The 18,928-nt window shown below is 47.6% G+C and overlaps 1 protein-coding gene across 3 annotated transcripts in view; it reads right to left on the bottom strand.

Moving 5' to 3' along the window:
• Positions 1-18,708, bottom strand: part of LOC118211454 (segment polarity protein dishevelled homolog DVL-1-like) — a 49,773-nt gene extending 31,065 nt beyond the window's left edge. For 2 of the 3 annotated variants that reach the window (XM_035388660.1, XM_035388661.1), the window contains exons 1-3: positions 18,208-18,708; positions 3,405-3,474; positions 2,346-2,467 (exon numbers count right to left, since the gene is read on the bottom strand). In XM_035388660.1, coding sequence (XP_035244551.1) covers positions 2,346-2,467; positions 3,405-3,474; positions 18,208-18,377 — 362 coding nt within the window. In that variant the 5' untranslated portion in view covers positions 18,378-18,708. The remainder of the gene's footprint in view (positions 1-2,345; positions 2,468-3,404; positions 3,475-18,207) is intronic. The other variant, XM_035388663.1, reaches the window with a different exon arrangement.
• Positions 18,709-18,928: the final 220 nt, after the last annotated feature.

Below are 18,928 nucleotides of genomic sequence, written 5' to 3'. Positions count from 1 at the left end.
CGCGCGCCCATTCACCATTATACAAATACGTAGGCATGAATATTAATAAACCGCGAACACAATGAGAAACGGCGGTAATTATTTCAGAGCAATGTTATTTGCGGACGCTACCTGTGTTTCTTTTGTAATGGAAATCTGCGATATTTAAAAATGGGGAGCCTGCTATTAATCTCTGGGGAAAATGGCTCAATGCCTGGCTGTCAGAGGAATGAGAGTTGAGAGGGGAGGTGAAGCGTTGACTGCGAATCTCATTCTCACCACCAGAGGGCAGCCGATACAATAGAAACGGGAAGGTCACACAAGCAATCATACAGCCATACACCAGAATGACAGCAAAGAGTCTGTCCGTAGCGGGTAAATAAATAGCATGTTTGCCTATGGCGATGCATGGCTGTATGCTTGATTTTATGCACCTGTTAGCAATGGGTGTGGCTGAAGTAGCCGAACCCACTAATTAGAAAGGGTGTCCGCATACTTTCGGCCAACTAGCATATGAGTAGCTAGGCGTCAAACACACAAACATAGATATCATGTCTTCACGAGGTGCATGTTTCCGGAACAGACTGAGAGAAGTCACTGACAGCAGCGGAAGCTTGAAGCCCAGAACAGCTCTGGGAATCTTCCATGGCGTCGGAGATCTCTCAGTTCTGCGTCTACACGTCTGCCGTAGCACAGCGAGAGCGCAAGACAGAGTGAGGAGCTGCGTGCTGAGAACAGCTTTCCTTCAGAGTTTCAGGACACGCAACACTCTCTTTCATGCATCTTCTCGCTCAATTTAACAGAGAGGGTGAATTCGGCAGAAAACCTGCACCAGACAGGCCTATGAAATACTGGAAACACGCCCTTAAAATTCTCTCTTTTTTGCACCGAACATCTAGTTCTAATACTACTACTGTATGTAGCTGAAGGAACAGTGTATGGATTAACCATTTGAAGAGATGTTTTTTTTTGCAATGTTTTTTTTTTTTCTTTCTTTCAAAATTCGAATTGTTCTAGAACCATTGCTTTCAGTTACCGGTAATGATTGTTACATCAGCATTAGAATGTCCAGTTAAGAACATTCTAATCGCACATTTGTGACCTCACAAAGCAAGTAAATGGTGTTGGAATGCAAAGTGTGCTCCACTCTTGATGCCCCCCCCCCCCTCCCTCTGGCTTAAAGAAGTGTGTCTGTGGGGTGTTGGGTCAGCTTTGGGACTCTGAGCCCATATGGCCCGTTACTAAAGGCACCAGGCTGCCTGCTGCCAGACCTCTCTGACCGCATCATTTGGGCAAAAATAATCCAATTAACATGAAACCAGCGGAGAGGTGTGTATGCCAGCCAGATGTTACTGTGTGTGCGTGCGCGTGTGTGTGCGAGCATGCACGTGTGTGTGTGTGTGTGTGTTATATAAGTGGTGTATGTAGCAGGATCATAAATAAGAGTGAGCAGGGCGGCCACAGTGTGTTCTGAACAGGAACAGGATTATTTAAAGGAAAGGTCAGCACTGAATGAATTGAGCGCATTTGCTTTCTGACAGAAAGGCCAGAACCATCTCTCATTTTTATTTATTTATTCCCTCACATACATTTCTTTTCCCACTTTAAGCAAGGATGGGATTACACTTCAGAAAGCACCATGGCTCAGAATCAAACCCAGGCCACATGGAAGATAAGAACAGACGTGTACAGTGTTGCTATGCAGTGATATGAAGCCGTTTGCAGTGTTGCTATGCAGTGGTGTGGAGGCGTGTACAGTGTTGCTATGCAGCGGTGTGAAGGTGTGTACAGTGTTGCTATGCAGTGGTGGAGGCGTGTACAGTGTTGCTATGCAGTGGTGTGAAGGAGTGTACAGTGTTGCTATGCAGCGGTGTGGAGGAGTGTACAGTGTTGCTATGCAGCAGTATGGAGGCGTGTACAGTGTTGCTATGCAGCAGTGTGGAGGCGTGTACAGTGTTGCTATGCAGCAGTGTGGAGGCGTGTACAGTGTTGCTATGCAGCAGTGTGGAGGCGTGTACAGTGTTGCTATGCAGCAGTGTGGAGGCGTGTACAGTGTTGCTATGCAGTGGTATGGAGGAGTGTACAGTGTTGCTATGCAGCAGTGTGGAGGAGTGTACAGTGTTGCTATGCAGTGGTGTGGAGGAGTGTACAGTGTTGCTATGCAGCAGTATGGAGGCGTGTAGTGTTGCTATGCAGTGGTGTGGAGGCGTGTACAGTGTTGCTATGCAGCAGTGTGGAGGCGTGTACAGTGTTGCTATGCAGTGGTGTGGAGGCGTGTACAGTGTTGCTATGCAGCAGTGTGGAGGCGTGTACAGTGTTGCTATGCCGCAGTGTGAACGCATTTACAGACGGGGGGGGTCACTCACTGGAAGGACGGTGGTCTGGAGTCCCCGATGCCCCCTGTCCTCTCCAGGGGAGGGGGCAGCTCCGGGTGGCTCTCCGTACACAGGGACACCCCGTCCGAGTGCGAGCTCTCCGCCAGGACCAGCTGGGGGACGGACAGACGGACGGATGAACAGACAGACAGACAGAGAGATAGAGAAAGGGATGATGTCACACACAGAGCCTCCAGAATGACTGACAGCCGCGTACGACCAGAACCGGAAAGGAGACTGTGTAGACGGCATCCATTTCAGGCTGAAGGCTGCACACACACACACGCACACGCACACGCACACGCACACGCACACGCACATACACACGCACGCACATACACACACGCACGCACGCACGCATACACACACGCACACTCTCAGATGATAAACACACACAGCAATGACCACTGAAGAGCATTTCAAAGGAACCGGCAGTGACTGTAGCATCAGCATCAGAATGTTCAGCTAAGAACATTCTAATCGCATATTTGTGATCTCAACGGGTTAATACGCCTGCGGCAGTGCAGAGCCAGGAAAGACACTGTGCATTAAGCCAGCCCCTGAACCAAACGCACCTCACACAGAAAACCACCGCATCAGAGTCCTTGAAAATGTTCCATCTTTGAAATGTTCTTGATACTGCAGCATGTATTGTACAGAAGACCATTAGCCTCCTGTGTATAGCTCCTTAGTACACTGCAAGGACTCTATCGGCTGCAAGATTCGTACGTGCGCGTGTAACGTATTGTGCAAGAAAGCGTAAAAGCTTTTCTGGCCTTCTTGCTATTGTCTCGGTGACAGACAGCGGTGAATATTCTGTCACACTGCACTTAATGGCTTTGCGGAGCGCTCCGTACAGTGCAGCTGAGCTGCGATGCCTTTAGATTGCGTTTCTCATCGAGATTCAGCGTGACATTGCAGCGGTAAGTCATGTGACTGCTGTGACCTGCGTTCCACCACGCAGAACCGCACGGTGGTGGGGTGCCAGCGTGTTTGGGGGGGGGGGGGGGGGGGCGGCGGACGTGCGATGGCGCCTGCCTGCCTGCTTACCCATGACACCACTCTCCCGTTGAAGCAGGGCAGCCTGGCGTTGTCGTCGGAGATCTCTTCCTTGACGACTCTGCGGGAAGACAAGGGAGGAACAGGGGTCAAGAAACGGGCGCCATTTCCTCGCTTTCCAACGCACCTGCAGAGCCAGGACATGAGATCGAGCGAGATTCCGGCGGGAGATTCCCACCCCAAACCCCCTCCCCCCACCTGTACCCCAGCGCAGTGTGGGGGGGTATGATGGGTACATGCCCCTGGCGCAGTGTGGGGGGGGGGGTATGATGGGTACGTGCCCCTGGCGCAGTGTGGGGGGGGGGGGTATGATGGGTACGTGCCCCTGGCGCAGTGTGGGGGGGGGGTACGATGGGTACGTGCCCCCGGCGCAGCGTGGGGGGGGTATGATGGGTACGTGCCCCCTGCCCCCCAGGGCACCACAGAGGAGGTGTCTTTTCACACAGGACTCTGTGCCAGCTGTGGCCCGTTACTGCAAATGTGCAGAGTCATGACTGCAGGATCCACAATGACAGCAGGAGGGTCTGAAAGTGCTGAGTGAGTGAGTGAGTGTGTGTGTGTGTGTGTCTGTGAGTGTGTGTGTGCGCCTGATGTGTGTGAGTGTGTATGTGTGTGAGTGTGTGTGTGTGTGTGTGTCTGATGTGTGTGTGTGTGTGTATGTGTGTGAGTGTGTGTGTCTGTGCGTGTGTGAGTGAGTGAGTGACTGAGTGTGTGTGTATGTGTGTGTGTGTATGGGAGGGGGGGGGCACGAACAGCTGAGAACAGCTCGGTGGGCAGACATTTCTTACAGGAATCATTATCACATATAAGCACCTGTGACACCCAATGCCTGGATCCCCTGCAATACTGCTGGGCAGAGGCTAAAATCTCCTCAACATCTGAACCAAAATCAATTGTAAATGGTTTAGGATGTACGAATGCGTATTGGGAGATTTCCCCAGAGCTCTCAAACCTGGTTTGCTGCTCTTAAGCACAGCGGGGAAAAGGGCACGTTCACCACAGATACGAGCGATTATCACACACACGGCCACACAGGACCTGTCCAGCATCCAAACACAGGGGAAAGCTGCCAGTGGCAGGTACTTCAGTCAGCCTAACCAGCCACTTCTGACAGGTACTCCCATTAACCCTTTGAAGAGTAGGATTCTTGGAATGTTTTTTTCAAAAATTCCAAGTCAGCGTTCTAGAACTCCACTGCTTTCAGTTACCAGCTATGATTGTGACATCAGCGATTGTGACATCAGCATCAGAATGATCAGTTGAGAACCACTTAATGATGTCGATGCTCAGATGGATTTGAAGGCCCTGCATTTAGCCACTAGAGCTTCAATTTACCACAAGGAGCTTAATGGGCGGACTCAGAAAACTACAGATCATCGTGCTAACTCAAACAGAAAACAAAGCTCGCGCCAACGTTCCCACAATGCAACTTGCAAGAGGTCCTCTTGAAAAGGGCCTTCCAAGGTTTGTACTCAGTGGCTACATGCTCTTAATAAACTTTCCCCATCTGAGGTTCCAGCACAGGCTGCGTTAGCCAGTTGTCATGGTTACAGATTTTATGCGAATGTGGTAGTGAGTAGACCTTGATGTTATTAAGACAGCTAGCTATTGAGCTACTGTAGCTATAAATCAGTGTAACACCAGATCACTTCTCTAGGTGCACACCTGAGGTGGCAGGGAAAAGGTGTTCAATAGCTGGTGGGGAAAATCGGTCATTATCCTGTCACTTTACTGTTATAATTCTGATTTGAGGATACAGTCAAAAAACCAATGTTACTATTTCCCCAGTATGTATTTTTATCATTTCATTTTCAGAGCAAGACACCTAACCCCTAATTGCTCTGGTGAATTTGAAGCATCAATTGTAAAGCACTTTGGATAAAAGCGCTATATAAATGCAGTCCATTTACCATGCATTCACCAGGTGGAAAACATGAATGTCGCCTGGTGAGGTCTTATTTATTATTAGCCTTTATTTAGACAGGGTAGGCTGAGTGAGCACGCATGCTCTTTTACGACAACACCTCGTTAACACCCCACCGATTACCCTAAATCGCATGCCTTTCGACTGTGGAAGGAGACCAGAGCGCACGGAGGAAAACCCACATGGACCTGAGGAGAACATGCCCTCCACACAGAAAGGCCTCGGGCCCGTCCTGCTGCCCACTGCGCCACCCTGCAGCCCCCCCCCCCCCCCAAGTCCATGTCTCAGAGTCAGAATAACACAAACGGAAGCCCTGTTTAACCGGCACAGAGACGCATTATAACACTGCGTGTGTTTACGAGCTAAAACACAGCTTGCTACCCGTTACCGACACCTTCAAATCGCAAGTGAATCGTGACTCGAGTAAAGGCTCTCACCTTGATTACGCTGTTGTTCACAGGACCCCCCCCCCCCCCCCCACCCACCCACCCGGAGCGCGTGTGCTTCAGGTGTCCGTGCTGGAACACACACACACAGGTGGGCCTCTAAACGGCTGTGTTGTGTTACTCCTCTCATGTGCATCGGCTTGCTTTTCGCTTTTACACTTTTTTTTTTTTTTTTTTTTTTTTTTACACAGTCTTTTTTCAGGCCGCACAGCAGGGGTGGACAGCCCAGGTCCCAAAGAGCCTCAGGGTCTTCTGGTTTTCGGTTTTTGTTTTTACTCACCACTTAATTGATCAATTAAAGAAGCTGATTACACAGTTATCTCACCTAACCTGGTTTCTTTGGTTTGAGTGGTTGTTTGTATTTAAGGTGAAAACAAAAACCTGCAGACCCTGCGGCTCCCCAGGACCAGGGTGGGCCCCTCCTGCCCTATGGCATTCAGAGTCAGGCTGGACAGCAAGGATATTGGATCAGGCAGACAGACAGACGAACAGACAGGCAGGCAGGCAGTCACCAGTAGGGTAATGTGGTTACCTGAGGAATTTTTTTTAACCCTTTGAACAGTTTTTTGGAATGTTCTTTTCCCCCCTAAATTCTAAGTCAGTGTTCTAGAACTCCATTTTGCTTTCGAATACCAGTAGTGATTGTGACATCAGCATTAGAATGTTCAGCTCGGGACGCTCCAATCACATACTTCTGATCTTACACCTTAAAGGGTTAAAATGATCCCGTACTACCTTATAGTCCATTCTGATAATATCTGGGGTTCATCTGACGCAACGCAGAAATGGATCCCGCCCGGCCCTGCTCGCCAGCCGAGCAACAAGCCACGAGTTTAGGGCCACCAAAATCCCAGAGCCGGCCGTGAGCTGAACAGGAAGTGGACTGCTGTGGTTTTCTCTCGGCGAAAGCACAGCGGCATCGGTCAGGACTGACGGTCATTCCCGCCATTAAGCCGCTGACTACAGTCGTCCGTTGCGGCTGTGCTGCGTTTTCTCCGGGATCAGGAAAGGACGGTCGCTGAAGAGCCAATGGGACTGTTATAAATAGCTGGAGATTAATGAGCTCGCTACCTGTTTGTTTGAGACATGCAGAGGAGTGCCCTCAAATATAACAGACAGGAAAGCAAGAACAGCAGGCTAATGGCAGGAAGTGTTCATATTACCTGGAACACAACCAATTAGGGTTTGATTCTTGGTTACACAAAATTTTCCACTTCCAAGGTTTTGAGATTAATGTTTCAGTCCTCCCGTCGACAAATTATTTTGGACGGTTAATTCAATATTTACACCACTTCAGTGCTTGAATACAGGCACACGTGTGGAGACACAGACTCACAGACACACACACACACACACAGATTCCTTTTAATACAGGGCAACCGTGTACAGACAGTCATGCCTCTACACACTGATTACACAGAAAACCGAATACATGCGTTTTGTGCTTAGAGTTGCTGATTTCATGAAGGGAATTGTCACACCATAATGCTATTTTTAATATCATACATACATCGCGCATTTATTATCTGCTGTACATTAAACAACTTGAAATATTAATCAAAAGTGTTAACGCAATCACTGAGAGAACTGCAGCAGTAGCACTTTAAAGAATGCATTTTTATTCATTATGGATATGTACAGTATCCATTTACATGCATAAACCACTCAAACGCCTTCTCGGGGAGTCAAAAGTGCACCACTAATTATAGAATCACTTCAGAGAAGACCGGTATGGGGTAAGGGAATACTAATCAGAAAAACAGGCAATCTAATGAGACAGAGCTGCATGAAATGTCAAACAAAATAAAAAATGCAGCGGTAAAAAAAAAATAGTAAACATCCAAAAAGCGAAAAAATACACTCAGTCGCATTCAGATGTGTGTCCCCTCACTGCATCACCCTCCCAAAATTCAGACAAACACACATTCTGTGAAGCGTTTGGTTTCCAGGCGCTGTCCCATCCCTCGCCCCCGCCTCCCACCCACTCTGCGATGCTCGAGCAGAGCAGTCTAGAATACTGAAGAACCCAGCTCATTCACAGCTGAGAGACACAGACTGCAGACTCCAAGCCCACTGGGAGAGCTGTCCTTGCACCCTGGGCCACGGACAGCCCCAGGTAACTGAACTCTCCTCTTCCTGGGTAAGGTTCATAGCTGCTCATAGCAGTCCAGCTCATAGCTGCTCATAGCGGTCCAGCTCATAGCTGCTCATAGCGGTACAGCTCATAGCTGCTCATAGCGGTACAGCTCATAGCTGCTCATAGCGGTCCAGCTCATAGCTGCTCATAGCGGTCCAGCTCATAGCTGCTCATAGCGGTACAGCTCATAGCTGCTCATAGCGGTACAGCTCATAGCTGCTCATAGCGGTACAGCTCATAGCTGCTCATAGCAGTCCAGCTCATAGCTGCTCATAGCGGTCCAGCTCATAGCTGCTCATAGCGGTCCAGCTCATAGCTGCTCATAGCGGTACAGCTCATAGCTGCTCATAGCGGTACAGCTCATAGCTGCTCATAGCGGTACAGCTCATAGCTGCTCATAGCAGTCCAGCTCATAGCTGCTCATAGCGGTCCAGCTCATAGCTGCTCATAGCGGTACAGCTCATAGCTGCTCATAGCGGTCCAGCTCATAGCTGCTCATAGCGGTACAGCTCATAGCTGCTCATAGCGGTACAGCTCATAGCTGCTCATAGCGGTACAGCTCATAGCTGCTCATAGCGGTACAGCTCATAGCTTCTCATAGCAGTACAGCTCATAGCTGCTCATAGCGGTCCAGCTCATAGCTGCTCATAGTAGTACAGCTCATAGCTGCTCATAGCGGTCCAGCTCATAGCTGCTCATAGCGGTACAGCTCATAGCTGCTCATAGCTGTACAGTGGGAAGGTCTCTGCAGTTCTCACTCCAGTTCATCTCCACACTGTGAGATTCACATGCGCTGATAACTGACCCTCTGTGCAGTCTGCAGTACAGCAGATAGGAAGCCGGTTCTGCCCTCAGTGTGAGTCTCTGCCAGCCATGAAAAACCCCACTGAAACGCACCACCTGTGGCCTTCGCTACTGTCAGGCTCATAATGATAAAAATCCCTGAAGGAAGAGCTCCCTCACCTGAACAAACCACTTCAGACATTCCAGTGAGCAGGGTGGTTGACAGCACCGTTCTCTGCCACATTCCCCACAGTCAGTAAGTCCATGCATGAGCCCTCCAGCCTCATACGAACACAGACATCGGTGCGAATCCCGTCCTTTGGTTCCTGCTCGTAACAGAAAAAAATCCTGCTTCTGACGGGAAGACGCTTCCACGCACCCACGCCTCGCCGTGCATCGTGTGGGCGTGGAACAGGCTGGAGAGCTGGAGGACGGGCTGCAGCAATCAGCCAGATCCCCACTGGACCACCTCCAGGGCTGCGCGTGCCTGTCCATCCAGACTGCTTCAGTCAACGGCTCCACTACCGACAGCCTCAGGGACAGCATCGGCCTCCTTGGGCCCAGATGGAGGAAAATGCCGTGTGGCTGCGGACGCTGTGATTAAAAGCCACTGGCCACCAGCCATCTTGGTGGCTAGTGGCTAACTTGAACTGCCAGCCATCTTGGTGGCTAGTGGCTAACTTGAACTGCCAGCCATCTTGGTGGCTGGTGGCTAGTGGCTAGTGGCTAACTTGAACTGCCAGCCATCTTGGTGGCTGGCTAGTGGCTAACTTGAACTGCCAGCCATCTTGGTGGCTAGTGGCTAACTTGAACTGCCAGCCATCTTGGTGACCAGCCATCTTGGTGGCTAGTGGCTAGTGGCTAACTTGAACCGCCAGCTATCTTGGTGACCAGCCATCTTGGTGGCTAGTGGCTAACTTGAACTGCCAGCCATCTTGGTGGCTAGTGGCTAACTTGAACTGCCAGCCATCTTGGTGGCCAGTGGCTAACTTGAACTGCCAGCCATCTTGGTGACCAGCCATCTTGGTGGCTAGTGGCTAACTTGAACCGCCAGCTATCTTGGTGGCTAGCGGCTAACTTGTACTGCCAGTAATCTTGGTGGCCAGCCATCTTGGTGGCGAGTGGCTAACTTGAACTGCCAGCCATCTTGGTGGCTAGTGGCTAACTTGAACTGCCAGCCATCTTGGTGGCTGGTGGCTAGTGGCTAGTGGCTAACTTGAACTGCCAGCCATCTTGGTGGCTGGTGGCTGGTGGCTAGTGGCTAGTGAAAACGCAGACATGGTTCCCTGACCAAACCCGAGGTCTGCGTCCACAGAGCTCTGCGATGGTAACCGACGCAAAGACGGCCTCCGTCGTGCGACTCACCCCCCCCCCCCCCCACACACCGCAGCCCTCAGCTGAACCTGTTTTCTGACAGACCGAAGGGTGATTCATGTCCTTGTGCGTTCCACCTGTACAAACAGCAGGCAGTGCCCGACCCGCCCCGCCCCACTGCAGCGAGTGAACTATGACTGGCGGTTCATGCGCTAACATGCGCTGACACGCCCCGCGCTAATGCCCTTTGCTGTTAGGCGAATCCCGTCGGTTCGACTTTGAGAGCAGACCCCTCAGCCGGGTTTTCTCTGCACACCGCAGGTAACATTTAGGGGTGTGGTTTACGGGTCAGCCATGACCCCAAATCCATCACACGCACAATTAGGGCTGCGACTGGGGCAAATGTGCTTCTTTGACTGCTGATGGTATAAATATGCACAAATTCTGCATTTGATTTTGCGGTCACACACCTACATTCACTATTTCACAAACACACCCTGCATTTTTATTTTCAAAATAATTTTTGTTTTGTCTTCATCCGTTAATATATTCACTTTGTGAGTCACATTAAATAAGTCACGTTAAAGTTCTTTGCATGCTCCACAGTGTGCTTTCAACGTCACCCTTAAAATGGACTAGGCACACAATACAGTAATTTTGCAACACAAACCAAAAAACTTTAGTATGAAAATATTCAGGTGTATTTACCACAGTCTAACCAAGCAGGTGTCAATCACATGGTTGAGACTCCCATTTCATTGGCTGCAGTATGTCATGTGATAAAGATGGAGTGTTCCGACAGGTCAGAGTGCTGTTCCCCGCATTACTGAACATTGCGAGGGCACGAATGGAATGGGGGGAAAAAAAGGAACAGCTCATAAACAGGCCATTCCCCAGCCCGAACAACTGACAACGGACAGGACGCATGAGCACAGTGCCACTCATCACGCCACTGGTAGCCTACGTGTAGATGAACACACGACCCATAGCCTAGCGACGTGCTCCATAAACGCATTGTTATTTCTCCTAGTATTAAATCACATGAGACCATCCCATTTAAAAATGGCATCTTGCACGACCGCGAAAATGTTTCAATAGTAGCCTTGTTTCAAAATGAGTTGGGAGGTCAAATAAGAAACGCTTATAGATGCAACAACAGCCTGTCTCCAACGCAGCGGCTTACTTGAGTCGTAGGCAATTAAATGCCCAAGGCTGGCAATCAAAGTTTTACCTTCGTAGAGAGCGTGAGTCTGGAAAGCCGCAGAGCCTCTGCACAGCTCTGCTTGTGCGTTCGGCTGGCAAAACGGATCAATTAAAAATAAATAATAAATGAGGTTCGGGTGAATATGATCAGGCCATTTTCTGAGCTTGACATTTTCACGTAATTTGCAGCAACGGTGCTTTTGCACATGCCGATCTTTGTTTCAGGCAAACGCTGATAAGCCTGCTTATCAAACCCTGGGTTTTCAACAGGGGCTCTGTGAAGGTACTGTAGGGACTCCCTGGCCAGACCTGATGTGCAGTGACTATAGAGATTTGGGAAAATAGAAAACCTTTTTTTAAAAAAATATAACCCTTTTAACTTATGATGGGGGGTGGGGCCCCCTGGATGCCTCTGAGCCTGGGTAGGGGGGGGTAGGGCTGCCCCTGGACCAGAAAAGGTCAAAACTATCATTGGCGGGTACTGATAAGACCCCGATATTATTGTTAATCCCTATAATAATACCTTTATAGATCTACCCGTACAAACAGGATGCAAAACACTAACCACCTACTTAAGCAGGCAAGTCACCACTAACTCACAGCCACCCTCACTGACACACAGCATAAAAACTGCTGCCCAGGATCTCTAATGAAGAAAAAGGTGTGAGGAGCTGAACAGGTCAACCAGACACTCAATTATTCCAGTGACTGTTCATATAAAATACTACGCATATGATAGCCTATTACGAGTCATTCGCAATCTTTATGCGTCCAAAACTTTATTGACAACCACAGACACCTCTTTTCGGTGGGCCCAGGCTGTGTTTTACCAGCTGCGTGTAGCAACAACTAAGCCATGCGCTGCGATTGGCTATCGCAGTGCATGCGTGCGTTCCCCATCAGAGGTCCTTACATGACTCACTAATGCATAAACACTTCAAAAGTGCGAACCGGCCTGAATACTGAATTTAAACAAGTTGCGCCACAGTATTCATGCATGGATTTGTTGTTTGCTAAAGGTTTTCACCATTTGAGCAGGTACAAAAAAAAAAAAGCCCCATCTTCTGAGGATGAAATTTGGGTTTATTTCCATGGACCGTGTCCTCCAAAGAGATTTCGGCGCTTCGACAGTTGGCATTTTCTGAAGAGAACGACGAGTATTCCGACGCGCGTTTTCCAGACCGTTCGCGCCAACGCGAGTACCGTTGGGACAGCCGAGCGTCGTTTTCGTTTCACACGGTCTCTCAGGACACGCCGGGCAGAGGGTGCGCGTAAAATTTAATAACGCGTGGCAGGCTCGACACAAAACGGAAAGCTGACAAGAAGCCATACCTCCAGACATTCAACGTTAGCAACAGATTTCCGACTCAACGAGCTGCTGTTCATTTCGAGTTTGGAATGCAATTAAAATTCAACAATGCCTATTCAAAGAAAGGACAAGACGGCTTTAAGCAAAGAGGACATTCGCTTATTCTGAATTCATGGGAAGTTCAGTCCTCCTCGTTTGGACGGAGTGTAGCACAGTGGTTAAGGAACTAGACTTGTAACCGAAAGGTCGCAGGTTCAATTCCCGGGTAGGACACTGCCGTTGTACCCTTGAGCAAGGTACTTAACCGAAATTGCTTCAGTATCCAGCTGTATAAATGGATCCAATGTAATATGCTATGTAAAAAAAGTTGTGTAAGTCGCTCTGGATAAGAGCGTCTGCTAAATGCCTGTAATGTAATGTAATGTAATGTAATGCTTCTGCAACGTTTTGTCACCAAAACAGGTGTTGCCAGTTACAAGGTATGTAACTCACCATCTACAAACTGGTCACAATAGTCCACTAGCATTACATGACAGGCATTTAGCAGACGCTCTTATCCAGAGTGACCTACACAACATTACACAGCTGGATATATACCAAAGCAATGCAGGTTAAGTACCTTGCTCAAGGGTACAGCGGCTCAAGTGTCCTACCTGGGAATCGAACCTGTGACCTTTAGGTTACAAGACCAGCTCCTTACCCATTATACTACACTGCCGCCCATTATGGATAAAGACATCTATAAAATGAGCTAATGAAAATGATGGTGGAAAAGACAAATACAGCTCCTGGCACACCTGCTGACAGATGTACACAGAGATGCACAGCTGCAAGCATCAGGACCATTCAGACTAGGGGTGTCCAACCTTATCTAAAAAGGGCTGATGTGGGTGCAGGTCTCCTGTTTCAGCCCAACTCTTAAGACACCCGATTTTGCTCACCAACATCTGGACCGAAGACCATAAGTAGCTAACTTAATTAGCCGACTCAACTGTCAACCGTCACGGACAAGACTGGACGCCCCGGGCTCACACAGTACCGCTACAGACAGACCGAGCACAGCGAAGCTTCGACAGAACCAAGAAAGGAAAGTGCTTCAGCTGCGACTGTAAAATAGCAAGATCAATGCTACTATGCATGTGAGTGGCCTGCGATCAATGCGACCGCTAATGAACTCTGCTGGGGTAAAGAAGCTAAGTGGACGGACTAATTAGAGCTGAAAATCATCAACAGAGGCATGGATGAGGGAAAGAAAAAGATGAAAAAAAAAAAAAGACATAAAATGTTGCACAAAAACATTTTTATAGACAGATTGGCAGAGCAGAAAGTGGGTCCACGCTGTGCTCTGCTAGAAACCGTCTACCACAGAGCACCATCTCTTCTCTGTCACGGCTAAAATCCACCCCATCACCTCAGGTGACAAAGCCGGCTTTAAATACCCGCACACCAGGAGCCACACGGTCCTCAGACACCTCAAACACCGCACCACGCCACTCTCCCCGGATCACGGAGCACTTCAAACGCTCACGTGTGGCCACACGCGACCACACAGGGAAAAAAACCCGCTCCCACACGTATGTGCAGAAACACGGAACAAGCACGGAACGGGCATCGCGGTATGCGCTTCAGCCATGAAATACAGGTTTAAAAAAAGAAAGAAAAGAAAGACATGTTTAAAATGTATAATAGCCAGAATTCATACACCGCAGGGCAGATTATTTTACAGTATTTTAATAAGCAGCGTTCCTCCTTCCAGTCAGAAATCCCTGGCCCGGAAAAAAAAAAATCAATTTCGTTACACGATGCACTGTGAACACTGTGACATCTGTTTTGGGTGTTTCTCGCCACCACATTCGTTTCTCCCAGCTACCAGCCTGCTGCACACATTAGCAGATTTTCTGGATTAATACACAGGATTTGCAGGAGAGGTGATAGCAGCAGTCGGGCGAATCGTGCGAGTGAGCGTGTGTGTGCTCATTTGCGGGCGCGAGAGTGTGTGTTCATTTGCGTGCGCCTGTAGCTGGGATCTGAAGTGTTTATTTACAGTGAAAGACAGTGTAAAGGGTGGGTTATAAAGGGGGGGGGGGGGGGGGGGGGGGGAGTGTTTGTGGAAGGTTCTGGCCCTGCTGTACAGGAGTCTCTCTTGGGCTTCCGTCTTCCACCCTCTCCCTAAGGGGGGGGGGGGGGGGGGTCACTCTTTTGATCTCTCCTCCTCCCCTAGGTTGTCCCCAAGTCCCTAAGTTTCCATTACGAAACTCGGCGAAGTCCCTCCCCACCCACAGCCCCCTGGGAACACATAGAGACACAACGCTGGGAGGAGGTTGGGGGTGGGGCGGGGGGGGGGGGGGTAACTCAGCGTTCAGGGAGAAAAGAGAGCAGGCGGCTGCCACTGACCCCCTCAGCACTGCGCTGCTGCTGTCATTCATTCATTCAGCTTTAATTCAGTGACACGTGCACCGCAAGTGGATGCTAAAGTGGCTGTGCTTCCTAACGGACCCACTGCAGGCAAAGGGTCTTTACACTCGGCTACCCTTCCCCGTGGACTTCGTTAACTCACAGTACTTACTCTACTGTCAAAATAGCTCCTACATATAAATAATTATTCTGCATACCGCTTACTTAAAAGGGACAGCAACAGAAACTCAGTAAACACTCTAAAAATAAACAGCTTTGAGGTTTTGAATTAGGCGACTAATATAGCTAATGAATCTTTAAGAGATTTCTAATCTGAAAAAGTGAAATGATTACCAACACACCGCAGCTCCACATAGCCAACGTTTTCTATTCCAAGCTTAGAAGGAGATAGGCTTTTATATTCACATTCGGCATTCAAGCATATTTGAAATAATGAAGATGCAATAGTTTAGCTGCACATTTTTCACATATTTTAATCTAAGCGTCTACCCCCTCTTAACCCCGTTAGGCATCTTTATCATCCTTCTTTGGCACACGAGGGCTGAGACGTAACTGCCACCAATACGAACACTGAGCTGTCACCATCCGGTCTTTTCATCAGAGCGCAGACGCAAGGCAGCTGCCTTCCATCCCTTTACCAGAGCGGTCAAGTTTTTGATTTTGCTTTCAGACGTTCAACTATGGCACACGGCGTGGGATATTCTCCCAAGTTTACAACACAGTTGCTCCACAGCAGTGACCCACCAGATCCAAAAACTAAAGATGTGCTGAAACATGAAAGCTGACTACAGATGGGTAGCAAAGCTGGTCAATCACATATTATTGTCCAGATCCAAGGCAGGAGCCAGACAGAGTCCCTATAAGGTTATGATGCAGACAAACATAGGCATTACACAAGAGGGTCCAGCCTCTGGAGGCTACTTAATATGTCACTAGAGGCCCCCTAAACAAGCTGACCTTTGACCTCTGGACTGTTTGCAAGTTGGATCTCATACCTGCACCATCTCCGAGAGCTCGTATGAACACCGTTCTCTCACATGAAATACAAAAAACAACAAACCTAAAGGTCACTACACACGAAACACAAGACTACAAAGACACATCAATGGCACAAATTGGTCAGTTTGAAATTTCTGTAAGGGACAGAAAGTGAATTTGTCATTAAATCAAACATACTCGGTCCAAAATCTGAACTAGTGGGTGGTTCTCAATTTCTCCAATCAATACAGAGGTGTGGTGTAACATATCATGCTGCAAGGTTCAGACAGATCCCAACAGTTTTGTCTTGAGAGAATCATACTCATTCGCAACACCTATGTACTGTACAACACATACTTTGTGCATGCTACTTCAGAAATAGCCCAAACTACACTTCTGAATGCATCTTGCATGTTATACTGTGCCATTCTGCCTCTATAAGGGTGGACAACCACAGATCTTTTCTAGAAACGCTGTTTTACCCAAGAAATGTTCTCATGACCCAACGTGTAGTAAGAAGTTTAAACATCCACGAAGCTCATGTTTGTGTTAATTTCATAAATAAAACACAGCACTAGGTTCCAGTTAAGGTTTAACTCGTACTGGCATGCTGGTAACAAGAGGTCCACAGTGAGCGAGACAGAGTAAATTGTCTCAAATCGCAGCAGGCCAGACTGCAAGAATATTAAGTTTTATTTGCCACGCAAAAGAGCATCGGCGAATGAATCTGACGTTTCGAAAAAAAAAATGTAACGCAGGCCGTGAGTCCACGGTGCTCGGTTCTACAACTACAGCTGATGTTCTGGGCGGCCATGTTTACACCCCTGGCTGCAATATATTACCAGCTGACGTGAGGCCTACTACCGCCGTCAGAATAGTAGTAACTGTACTCTGCTAAATGTCCATGCCGCTGTCCTTGTAGTCAATAGTCTAATAAATCAGAAACCGACATAACTCACTGTTGTGAGCAGCAGCGCGAGGAATATGCCTTTGTGGTTACAGCTAACTGCAATGAGACTAGTCTAATCGTTTTATAAGCTGTTGCCAAATTAAACACTGATTCAGTGGCTAACAAGATAATTTTGAAGACTAACGTTCCCTGTCACAAATCAAGAGTTATTGGACATGTCGCTAGTTAATTTACTGTACACGTTAGCTAGACTAGTCTAGTTAACGTTACCGTTAGACGAAGTGACCCCAATGAAGAAATCTGGTAATATTATTCTCAGATAATTCCTATCACAAACAAATGGGACGCGCCAATTAAAGGTCAGATTGAGTATCAGATAGACTAACGTTAGACAAAGATTGCTAACGTTAGCTAAATCTAGCAGCGTTACACTCCCTAAACAGTTTAGTTGCACTTGCGATTCACGGTCATTTAAAACGCTAGTATCGAGCGTCTACAAATCACTTGGCTCGCATGTGTCTAGCTAATTAGCGGAAGCATTAAATGTGCTAACTAGCTACTCGGGGCTGTATGTTGACATCCGTTATTGACATCTAGCAAGCTAGCCTAACGTTGACGTTAGCTAGGTAGCTACGTTAGCTTCACTAGGCGTCTTGTAGGCACTAGACAAATAGTGTAGCAATCTATTTAACTGTCACAGGTAGGCTGATTTCCTCTGTAATTTCTTTGACATACAATTTATAACCATCTTTCTAATGTTCACTTAGCCTAGTCATTTGTAGCTAAGATAAACTTGGGACAGTGTCAAGAGCTTGGTATCGTTATATTAATAATATTAACCTAAGCAAACAAGTGGCCAGGTCGCTGTCATTCAACACTGAAACGCGTAGGCTAAACCAGATGGCAGCGACGAATGTAACTACACGTACAGTCTGTCAGCTAAGATTAGACTGATAACTTACTAATGATGTTAATGCTATGCAAATTTGACAATAACAGGTACATATACGCAGCTAGCTAGCTAACTCACCAACCTAAAATAACGCCAACTGGACAAACGTTATGGAAATGTATCATGCAAGTTAGCAAACGTTAAACAAAACAGGTGCCAATCAAGCTTTCGACAGTCATCTCCTGATTAATCAAGTTGGTGCAAGAGTCATTGGGCTGTCATTGTCAATAAATATTGCAACGAAATAAAGAGAATAAAATGAAACAGCATTGTTTTAGAATTTCAAATACTTGTCCATAGCGCTAGGCAGACTTCTACCCAACACTGGCCATTTAATATACACCAGCACAGAGCCGTATGGATAACGAGACAATCCCGATAAAGAATTCGTTTAGCTAGCTATCTAGCCAGCCAGCTACTTACCCAAAATCTTGATCCATAGATTTAAAGAAGAATTTGTAGCTGTTGACTGGACGATTGTTGAGGACATTTTTAAAATCTGCCAAAGTGACTTTTTCAGGAGGTACTGTCAATTTCACTAAATAAGGAGTCTCCTCCTCGTCTATATGATAGATTATTTTAGTCTCCGCCATGAGAATGTGGATAGGACAATCATTGAAGTAGAGAAAGGAAAAAGGGCTGTGGCGGTGCAATACAAAATCTATAGCTAGCCAGCCAGCTAATGATAGCTAGCTACCTAGATAAGTAACTTGCAATAAATAACCTTAGATATTAGCTACTTTTGTCAATAAATAAATCCAACGATATATATCACACTATAAAATAAATAGCCCTCTCTTTGACAATACAGGCAGCAAAACAGACATAATCGAGACCTGGGTGTCTGTATTGCAGTTCCAATGTGTCTCACACTACGGTTGCTAGCTCCTAGCCGTAGAGTCTGGTAGCGCTTGCTAAAACAGGAAGGGAATATTCACATCCTTGCAAAATAGAGCTTGGAGTATCACTAGCTTTCCAGCGATTTCCCTCACGGGTGCTGCCATCATGTGGCGTATTTGAATTATTACACTTAGTTTCGTTCTACCTTTGTTAATCCTCATCAAACAAATCCCCATAGGAGTCAGATGTATATCAAAAAGGATTTCATTTGTTTTGTGAGGGAAGGATTGCAAATATAGATTTA

The sequence above is a fragment of the Anguilla anguilla genome, chromosome 13, assembly GCF_013347855.1.
Source record: "Anguilla anguilla isolate fAngAng1 chromosome 13, fAngAng1.pri, whole genome shotgun sequence".
NCBI classification, from domain to species: Eukaryota; Metazoa; Chordata; class Actinopteri; order Anguilliformes; family Anguillidae; genus Anguilla; species Anguilla anguilla.
The sequence above is the reverse complement of the archived record's forward strand: the minus strand, read 5'-3'. Positions and strand labels throughout refer to the sequence as shown.